Source organism: Protobothrops mucrosquamatus, unplaced genomic scaffold (assembly GCF_001527695.2).
Source record: "Protobothrops mucrosquamatus isolate PMUCROS unplaced genomic scaffold, P.Mucros_1.0 scaffold790, whole genome shotgun sequence".
NCBI lineage: Eukaryota > Metazoa > Chordata > Lepidosauria > Squamata > Viperidae > Protobothrops > Protobothrops mucrosquamatus.
Window position 1 is genome coordinate 82,458 of NW_015387057.1, and position 10,794 is coordinate 93,251.

Here is a 10,794-nt window from a genome sequence, read left to right on the forward strand (position 1 = left end):
CCCTCAAAAAGCCCATGGTTGATTGGGTCATCTCACCAAATATTAAGATCTTGCCCGAGGCCATAATTGACAGGAGTTGTGTGTACAGGTGTGCGTGTATTTTGAATTAATTTATTTTAGCTCAGTGGTGGCGAACCTATGGCACGCGTGCCAGAGGCAGCACTTAGAGCCCTCTCTGTGGGCACGTGCGCCGTTGCCCCAGCAGAGTTCGCCAGAATAGTGAGCACTTGGCATTTGGAAGGCAGGAAGTGAGTGAGCAAGCGGCGTTGGCCCCCCCAGGGATGCCCCAGAGATGGCGAGGGACTGGCCCCCACCACCTTGGCCCCGGCCACACTCACCCAGTCTGCCGTGACCACTGCTGCCACACCCACCCAGTAGGCCACATCTCCCCCCCCCTGAGAGCACCACAATCCTGATGCAGCTCTGGCACTTTGTGATTAAATAAGTGGGTTTTGGGTTGCAGTTTGGGCACTCAGTCTCTAAAAGGTTCGCCATCCCTGTTTTAGCTGTTCCCTCGCATGTAGTAATCGCATTTTTCTGTAGGTGGCAGAAGCATCCCCTGATTCAGAGGGTCCAGGAACTTCCTCTGGGAAACTAATGGTAAGCAAGGTAAGTCCTCTTTCAAGCCTATTTACTCCAGAAATACTTGGATTGTTGTGTGGCCACCTGGTGCCCCTTGATCTCTCTTTGTGATGTCATGCTTCTTAAGTTAGAAAACCAAGCTACATTCTCTTCCTTTAAAAAAAAAGTCACAGGTTCTCATGAACAAAGGCATTCACGTTCCCCCTGCCATTGCAGGATTTCCCCCAAATATCGATAGAAGTAGAAGTAGCATTCAGAATTAAGTATCCAAAAAGCTGGAGGCAGAAGCCAGGCTAAATAATAATAATAATAATAATAATAATAATAATAATAATAATAATAATAATAATAATAATAATAATAATCCTGTTTCCTGTCTAGAATAAACCTCCCTGTCCTTCTTCCCCTGATGAATACTATAAGGCAGTGATGGCGAACCTTTTAGAGACCGAGTGCCCAAACTGCAACCCAAAACCCACTTATGCATCTTCGGGTGCCAGGTGGGTGTGGCCCATTGGGTGGGTGTGATCCATTGGGTGGGCATGGCTATGGTGGTAACGGCAGACTGGGTGAGACTAAAAAGTTCAATCAATCAATTCCAACTTTGCAAGATCTTTTTTTTTCCCGCGAGAAGTTGAAATTGACCGATTGATTGAACCTTCTTTTTTTTTTTTTTGCACACGGTGGCGGAGGCCTAAAGCGAAAAGGTTTATAAAACCCAGCTGAAGGCCTAGGACTGGGGCGATGGCATGCGTGCTCACAGAGAGGGCTCTGAGTGCCACCTCTGGCACCCGTGCCATAGGTTCACCACCATTGCTATAAGGTCAGAACATGGCTTACCAGCCGGTATTTAACTGATTGGAACATCAGTTTTATTGCTTGTCAGTACTGTAGCAAAGGGAATCTTGGACTGGGTTAGGATTATTGGATGTAGAAGAGGGAGCTTTGTGCCTGACTGTAACAACTCTGCTTGCTTGAGACAGAGTGCTAAATTTGTGAACAGATGTTGATTGAAGAGCCTTCATCCTATGGATGCAACACACCTCAGTGAGCACAGTGAGGGATGTTTGACTAATAATTATCTTTACTTGCTTTCTATACCTTTAGTCCTCATTTAGCAACCACAGTTGGGACCAGCAACTCAACTGTTACACAAAGTGGTCATTACATGAAACTGTGACTGTTCTAATCTTTCTCTTCTTTTATAGACCCGTGGCGGTCATAAATGAGAGGACTGGTTATAAAGTTACTTTTTCAGCATAGTCATAACTGTGAACAGTCACTAAACAAGACCTACTTGTGTTAATGTTCATGTTTATGCATGTGTGTGTGTTTGTGTTTGTGGGTGGGTATTTATATGTATACATGTATATGAATGTATTTGTAAAATATACATTTTAACCCGATTTTAATCTTATTCTTACTTAGAAATGGATTCCCCATGATGGGTCTTGTGTGCCCGTGATACCCATATTTTATATTATGGTTTTATACTTCTGTACCCTCTTTGCATTTTATGTTATAGTTTTATACCCTTCTATATCCTCTCATTTTGTATTGTTAAACCCCGATCTTTGGCCATAATAAAAGTTTCGTGATTTCGACTAACATACATAGAATTGCGTACAGGTAACTTAATGAGCAATAGAAATCAACTTGAGATGTCCTAACTAGAGGGGTTTTTTTTCCCCTGTAAAAAAACTCAGTTAAAAGTTAGCTGTTTTATGGACATAACGTGTTTCCCCGAAAATAAGCCCCAGTTAAGATCGCCAGCCAGACGGATGCATTTAGTACCATATTTTCCCGAATATAAGCCCTAATCCAGTGGTGGCGAACCTATGGCACGGGTGCCAGAGGCGGCACTCAGAGCCCTCTCTGTGGGCACGCGCGCTGTCGCCCCAGTCCTAGGCCTTCAGCTGGGTTTTATAAAACCTTTTCGCTTTAGGCCTCCGCCGCCGTGTGCAAAAAAAAAAAAAGGTTCAATCAATCAATTTCAACTACTCGCGGGGAAAAAAAAAGATCTTGCAAAATTGGAATTGATTGATTGAAATTAGTCCCACCCAGTTACCACCGCAGCCAGGCCCACCCAATGGACCACACCCACCCAGTGGGCCACACCCACCCGGCACCCGACGATGCATAAGTGGGTTTTGGGTTGCAGTTTGGGCACTCGGTCTCTGAAAGGTTCGCCATCACTGCCCTAATCATTCGAAAACAAGCCCTAATGCACCTTTTGGAGCAAAAATTGATATAAGACCCGGTCTTGTTTTTTTTTTTTTTTTAAAAAGAACTCATTTGTACTACTGTGTTTCTGGATACCTGGTGCCTGTGTTAAAACAATTATTCAGCTTATATGTTCTGTTTTTTTAAAAAAAAATCTCCAGGTCAAACGGCAGATGAAAAGGCAACCGTCTAAAGGACACGTGGATGCCTGGAAAGACCAGTGCAAGCAATTACTAAGCCTGATCTATGAGCGTGAAGACTCCGAGCCATTTCGTCAACCTGTTGATCTCTTTTCTTACCCTGTGAGTTTTGCTTTTTTTTTTTCTGAGTTTGGGAGGACAGGAAAAACATCCACCTGTGAAAATGCAGTCTTGTCTCTGAGGCTCTTCACACCCAGAGTTCTACCTCTTCCAGCCACTAGCACAGGATGGAAAAAGCATCTGGCCTGCTCCAGTTGATTCTTGGGCTTGAAGTACCTTTTGGAGTTAAGAATGTTCCATGAGACTTAGGGAAAGGAAGTTTTAATATCCTTCCTTTAACATTTGGGATGGAAAAATTGGGGGCACTCTAACTCTCCTCAGTCAGACCGGGTTAGTACATTGATACTGGGTTAATAAACATGTCCTTCAAACCACTTTTATTAGATTTTGAAGTTTTCATAGGTGCAAAAATATTCCTCTCAGGATTATCGAGATATTGTGGACACTCCCATGGACTTCAGCACTGTGAAAGAAACTTTGGAAGCGGGTAATTATATGAATCCTCTCGAATTCTACAAAGACATCCGCTTGATATTCTACAACTCCAAAGCGTACACTCCCAATAAGAAATCAAGGGTAAGATATGAACACGTAATCAGTAGCTATTCTATATATCTCCTGCCTAAGATGCCTATTCCCCCCTGCAGCTTTTAAACGGTGTCATGTTTTAAAATTAAGAAATTAACTGAAAATAGCTGCTTTTTTTCTCTCGTTCCAGTCAGAGTGGTTTTTAACCACTCCTCTTAATTCTCTTCTTTACATCAGCACCTTCGCTTCCGATACGGATGCCCTGTTGGCAAAGACATGTTTGCCAATAAACTATTATACAGATCCTCAACTTACACAACTGTTCATTAAATGACCGATCAAAGTTATGATGGTTTCAGAAAAAATGACTTACAACCACCGTTTGCATTTGCAACTGTCGCACTGCCCCCCCCATTGTCATGCGTTCACAATTCAAGTGCTAATAATAATAATAATGATGATGATGATGATGATGATGATGATGATGATGATGATGATGATGATGATAAAGTTGGAAGGGACCTTGGAGGTCATCTAGTCCAACCCCCTGCTCAGGCAGGAAACCCTACACCATTTCGGACAAATGGCTGTCCAGTCTCTTCTTAAAAACTTCCAGTGTTGGAGTATTCACTGCTTCTGGAGGCAGGTTGTTCCACTGGTTAATTGTTCTAATTGTCAACCAACTTGCATTGATGCACCTGTTACAGTGTCCTGCAGTCATGTGATTGTGATCTGCAACTTAACCCAGCCAGGTTCTGACAAAACGATCAGTGGGGGGAAGCTTAACAATAATAAATAATAATGGTAAAAATGGTCATCAGTTCTGGCCCAGTCGTGTGATGACTTGCTTTATGACAGAAATTTTGGCCCTAATTGTGGTTGTAAGTTGAGGATTGCCTGTAATAAGTCTGAAAAAACGCATGGCCAATATCAGGTGTTCTAGCTAAAGGACTCCTTTCTTGTTTGGTTGAACATTTTAAAGCTTTTTATTTATTTTTTTGCCCCACTGAAAACACCTCCGTGCAGCTAGTTTTTTTGGCTGAATCTATGAAACACTTTGGATAGACTTGAGGAATTAGCTTCTGCTGGAACCTGGGTAACAAGCAAACCGATGTAAGGTTGGCAGAGTTTCTGGTCCACATCACTCTTGAATGCAGATATTTCTTCCTTCCTTCCTTCCACAGATCTATAGCATGACACTCCGACTCTCTGCCTTATTTGAAAACCACATCAAAACCATCATTTCCGAGTACAAGTCGGGTGTTCAGTGTCAGAAGAGGCGAAGGCCGCGGTTGCGGTACCGAAAGAGGCTCCGAAGCAGTAGCAGCGGTTCTTCCTCTAGCAGCAGAGAGCCAAGGTAGTAGCAAAACGGACTCGTTGCCTGCGAAATGGTGCTTCTATTATTACTATCCTTCTCATCTCTCTACTTATAACCTGTTATCAGTATCATCATTATGACTGTTATTACTCTGTTGTTTTGCGTTTATACCGAGAGCTTCTGCACTAAAGACAAATTTCTTGTGTGTCTATTCACACTTGGCCACTAAAGTATTCTATTCTATTCTGTTCTGTTCTATTATTCTTGTTCCGCTCCACTCCACTCCACTCCATTCCATTCTTCTTATTCTGTCCTGTTTTGTTCTGTTCTATTATTCTATTCCACTGGTGTCAAATTGCCGGCCCATGGCCTGGTTGCATCATACAGAGGCTGCGCCCACCCCAGCTCTGGCAAGGCAAAAAAAAGTCGCAATACGTTGCAACATGTCACGTGATGCGGCGAGTTTGACACCCGTATTCCTATTCTATTCTATTCTATTCTATTCTATGTAAAGATTCTATTCTCTTCTATTCTATTCTACATTCTATTCTGCATTCTATATAAAGATTCTATTCTATTCTACATTCTATTCTGTTCTGTTCTGTTCTATTCTATTCATTTTCTCTATTCTATCCTATCATTCTATTCTATTCTATTCTATTCTATGTAAAGATTCTATTCTCTTCTATTCTATTCTACATTCTATTCTGCATTCTATATAAAGATTCTATTCTATTCTACATTCTATTCTGTTCTGTTCTGTTCTGTTCTATTCTATTCATTTTCTCTATTCTATCCTATCATTCTATTCTATTCTACATTCTATTCTATTCTATTCTATATAAAGATTCTATTCTATTCTACATTCTATTCTATTCTATGTAAAGATTCTATTCTATTCTATTCTACATTCTATTCTATTCTATTCTATTCTATTCTATATAAAGATTCTATTCTATTCTACATTCTATTCTGTTCTGTTCTATTCTATTCTATTCATTTTCTCTATTCTATCCTATCATTCTATTCTATTCTATTCTATTCTATTCTATTCTATTCTATTCTATTCTATTCTATATAAAGATTCTATTCTATTCTACATTCTATTCTAATCTATTCTACATTCTATTCTACATTCTATTCTACATTCTATTCTATTCTATATAAAGATTCTATTCTATTCTATTCTATTCTATTCTACATTCTATTCTATATAAAGATTCTATTCTATTCTGTTCTGTTCTATTCTATTCTCTCTCTTATTCTATCCTATCCTATCCTATTCCATGTTAGATGTCCTCCTCCTTTTTTAATTGTGGCTATCAATCCACTGTACTGCTCACTCTGCAACCCTTTGCACCCACAAGAAAATCAATGGGAAGATTTTTAGAAGGGAAGGCGAAAGCAGTTTTTAAAGACCCTGCAATGCATGATACAATGAAAGATAGAGCAGAGAATAAGATCTGCAGATCAGACTTAGGCCAGACTTTGTAAAGTGGAAAAAAGAAAGGAAGGGCCAGAACAGTGTCTAACTGGGGGGAGGGGGGGAGACTGCAACAAGCTTCCTATGATTAACCAGGTTAAAAAAAAATCTCTTATTCAATTTGGATTAAATGATCTCCAAGGTCCCTCCCAACTTTATTATTATTATTATTATTATTATTATTATTATTATTATTATTATTATTATTATTATTATTATTATTATTATTATTATTATTATTATTATTATTATTTGTTTTCCTTCTTCCATGCCTTCAGCCCAAAAGGAAAACAGAAACAACTGAAGATGCAGCCTAAAACAAACTTGAATACCTCACTGCCTTTAACTAGGACTAATTCTTCAGTTTCATCTCATGGTAAGTAGGATTGGTTGGTTCATATATTCATTCATTCAGTCAATCAATTTGAACAGCCACCCATCTTGGCTGGGGGGCTCTGCAGGGCAAACCCCCTTAATAAATTAAAAACACATTTCAAGTGGCTGTGCCATAAGCTTTTGCTCCAGCAAGCTGGATTCAGTTCAGGTCAGCAGATATCATCTCATTTTCAAGAATGTTCTGCGTTACCCTAGAACTGATATTGGAGGGGTATTTGGGGTTAATCGACTTCAGGGAGGCCATATAATACTCTCTCCCAGGGGCCATTCCTTTAAATAGGCTTTTTTTTGGGGGGGGGGCGCAAAACTCAGCACAAAGCATGAATCATGGTGACCATGAAATCTCTCGAGAGGTCATAAAACTGATCCACCCGGCATGTAGTCACGTGACTGAAGGGAGACAGCGCATTTTACAGGGACCAGGGCCTTAAAGCTGTCCTTCTGTGGCCATTGTTAAGAACGAGCGGCTGTAAATCAACTCTTCATTAAGTAAGGACTACCTGTAATTAGAAGAAAGTTAGCAAATCAATAATCTGTTGTAGGCTGATCTTAAGTATCAGAGAGTGGGCCCTCCAAATGGCTTTTGCTTGGGGGGGAAAAACCCCTTCTATCTCTAGGATCTAGGCCAGTGGTTCTCAACCTATGGGTCGGGAACCCATTTGGGGTTGATCGGCCATTTCACGGGGGTCGCCAAGTAAGGCCGTCCGCCATTTTTTCCCCTTTTCCGGCGGGTGCCTTACCTCCCTTGGGCTGGGCCAGCTGGTGGTCGGCCTGCTCTGTCTCTGCCGCTTGCCAGCTATGCCTCGGCCGGCGCAGGGGGCGGAACCACGCATGCGCGGCGCTCCCGGGCAGGGAAAGTCCTCGACTTACGACCGGTTGGGTAGTCCTCGACTTACGACCGGTTTAGTCCTCGACTTACGACCGGTTTAGTCCTCGACTTACGACCGGTTTAGTCCTCGACTTACGACCGGTTGGGGGTCGCGGCATTAAAAAGGTTGAGAACCACTGATCTAGGCTGAGGTTTCATCTTGATTTGATCTTTCCCCCCCATTGCTGAGCATCTGCTTAAGTTTCAGATACAGAGGAAGCCCCTGGTTCACCTACTGCCGAAGAGATGGAAAGGCACTCCTCGCCTGGCTCCAACAGCAGCCAGGATCGTAGTGGAAATGACGTGGAAGCAGGGAAAAACAAGCCGGTGAGAAATAAATCCACGCCAGTGAAACAAGGTAGGAAACTGCAGACATCAAAACTTGTTCCCTTCCTTCTCTTCCTTCCCCCGTCCCCTCATTTCAACGGATTTCCCTTTTGTTGATTATCCTGGGCCACGTAAACTCTTACGAATCAGTCAGTGTCTGGCAACCTTAAGATGTGTGGACTTTATAACTCCCAGAATTCCCAGGGCAACATGCTTTTTAAGTTCTGTGTACCGCTGGCTGGCGAATTCTGGGGAATTGGAAGTTCGCACATCTTGTAAGTGAAGGCTGAGAAACGCTGCCCTAAATTAGAAGTGAATCATTTTTCTCTCCTTTCTTTCTTTCTGCTTTAATAAAGGGGTAGCCTATTTGGGGGGGGGGGAAGGGGAGGGAGACTCGGTTCTCTCTGGAAGTGGAGAAGAGCAAAATTAGCAGGGACTTTCCCCCCCCCCTTCGATCAGCACCGAAGCAGTTCCAAGAAGGCGGGTCTAGAAATGGCATCCTACATCGATGCTGAGCATCTGAGACGGTTTGCAATGGTGAAAAAGGCAGCATTCCAGAGATATTATCAGTTCGTGTTTCTCTTCCCCATTGTACATTGTATGTGGGGGGGGTGATCCATTCAGACAACACGAACTTACTGGTTAGTGAACTTAGAACAGACATGTCAAACACAAGGCCCGGGGGCCAGATGCGGCCCGCGAAGTGGTTTCATGTGGCCCGTGAAGCCATCCTGGAAACAGTGAGGGAATGGCCCCTGCTGCCTTGGCCCTGCCCCAGGCCGGCCGGGAGCCAATGTACAATTTTGTGGTGGCCATCTATGCTGAAACGCATTCAGTCTTAGCTCCACAAGGCCGTCTGGAAACAGCGAGGAACCAGCCCCTGTTGTGTTGGCCCCGCCCCCTGAGTGCATGCTGGGGAGGTGTCACCCTTTGTGAGGAATGAAGAAATGGACCATGCCTTGGCTCTTGCCCTGGTCCCATCCCCTTCTGCCAGAGACCCTCAGATCTGTCCCACTCCTGCCCAGGCCCCCACAGGCACCCTTGACGCAAACGATGTAGAGCTGGCCACGCCCACCCAGTAGGCCATACCCACGCCTACCCAGTAGGCCGCACCCATCCTGGCCGCACCCACCCGGCCCCCCGAGGGCAACCGCAATGCTGATGCGGCCCTCAATGAAATTGAGTTTGACACCCCTGCCTTAGAATGGTTCACCTAGTTTGGGGGTCTTCTCACCAATGGGCCACTAAGGCTAACTCAGTATTAGTAATCATATGTGCATCGATTTGGATCTCTCTCTAGATCAGCCTTCCGAAAAGCCTCTGACGAACGGGGACGGGAAAGAATCTCGAACGGGGGTCAAGAGGAAGATGTCCAGTGCCTCCGAAGAGGAGGAGGAGGACGAGGGGAGCCAAGAGAAGAGAGAACCGAAAGGAAAACCTGGCTTGTCCTCCGACAGCGGAGACTCGCGCTCGGGCTCCAGTTCCGAAAGCAGAGCTGGCTCTGATTCAGATTCAGAATCCAGCTCTCGGACAGATCAAGACTACATCGATGGAGACCACGACTACAGCAAATCCGTGCAAGTGAAGCCGAGAAGAAAGCTTCAGAGGAGCCTCCCCAGAGGGCGGAGAAATTGGCAGGGCCGGGGGACCGGAAGGCGAGGGCGCTGGGGCCGATGGGGGAGATGGAGCCGAGGGGGCCGAGGCAGCCGGGGAGGAAGAGGATGCAGCCAGGGGCGAAGAGGAGGCCGGGGAGGAAGAAGAGGCCGCGGGAGAGGAGCCTCGCGGGCCAAGCGCCCCCGCATGGCCGAGGACGAGTTCGAGAACCTTTTTGGCGGCCGCTTCAACGAGAACGCCTTTGGCGGGCGCTTCAGCCGGCCCCCTCGGATTAAGACCAGGAACGAAGGCCGGCGGACTGTTTTATACAACGACGATTCGGACAATGACACTTTCGTCCACACCGAGGATCCCCTGAACCTCGGTACTTCCAGGTCGGGCAGGGTACGGAAAATGACCGAGAAGGCCAGGGTTAGCCATCTGATGGGATGGAATTATTAAACCGACACGGGGCGATGGTGACGTGGGCAGGGGAGGAGAGACCCGAACAGTGACGTTAGGACTTCCAAGGCTTTTTATACTGCAGGGAATTTCACGCCAGAAAATCTGCTAAGCAAATTCTGGGGGAGGGAATCTGCTGATTCCTGCCCCCCCCCACCTCCCCATGGTGCTTTTTCATAAGGTTTTCATGTGTTTGAAGGCTTCTGCTTGCTGGCCGATGCGGGCTACCAAAGTCTTCTTTGCACATCCTATTACCTGCAGAAAATGCTTTTTAATCACACTAAACCTTGAGTTGGTCACACAGGACTTGTGGCAGTTAGATTTGTGCTTACGAAGTCTCTCCTTGTTGCTTTCTCTTTTTTCCCCCCTTTTTTCCTTTTGTGTGTGTGTGTGTGTGCATTATAGAAGCAGCACCTTCTTAACCAAGATTTTTAAAACATTGTCTGCCATGAACTTCCTTACCTATCATAATAACTTTTGCACAATACACAGATCCTAAAAGGCAGCTATAAAATGTTTACAGTTTCTCTCTCGTGCGCAGGATCCAGATTACTTTTGATCTCTTCCCCCCCCTTTCCAGGCCAAATGTTCACGAATTTGTGATAGATACTGAAATATGCCCCCATAGGGATGTCCTGATATGCTTTGTTCCCTTCCCCCCCCCATTGGTTTTTATTGTTTTAATTTATGTTTTAAAAGGGAGAGGATGGGTGGGTTGGTGCCTTGTAAATAATGTAGCAAATCAAAGATGTGA

General features: G+C 44.5%; 1 protein-coding gene across 1 annotated transcript in view; it reads left to right on the top strand.

Moving 5' to 3' along the window:
• BRWD3 (bromodomain and WD repeat domain containing 3) overlaps positions 1-10,040 on the top strand; it is a 43,592-nt gene extending 33,552 nt beyond the window's left edge. The window contains exons 27-33 of the mRNA XM_015818786.1: positions 544-609; positions 2,979-3,173; positions 3,468-3,641; positions 4,778-4,950; positions 6,673-6,770; positions 7,867-8,016; positions 9,286-10,040. Of these exons, the coding sequence (XP_015674272.1) occupies positions 544-609; positions 2,979-3,173; positions 3,468-3,641; positions 4,778-4,950; positions 6,673-6,770; positions 7,867-8,016; positions 9,286-10,040 (1,611 nt within the window). The remainder of the gene's footprint in view (positions 1-543; positions 610-2,978; positions 3,174-3,467; positions 3,642-4,777; positions 4,951-6,672; positions 6,771-7,866; positions 8,017-9,285) is intronic.
• The last annotated feature ends 754 nt before the right edge of the window (positions 10,041-10,794 follow it).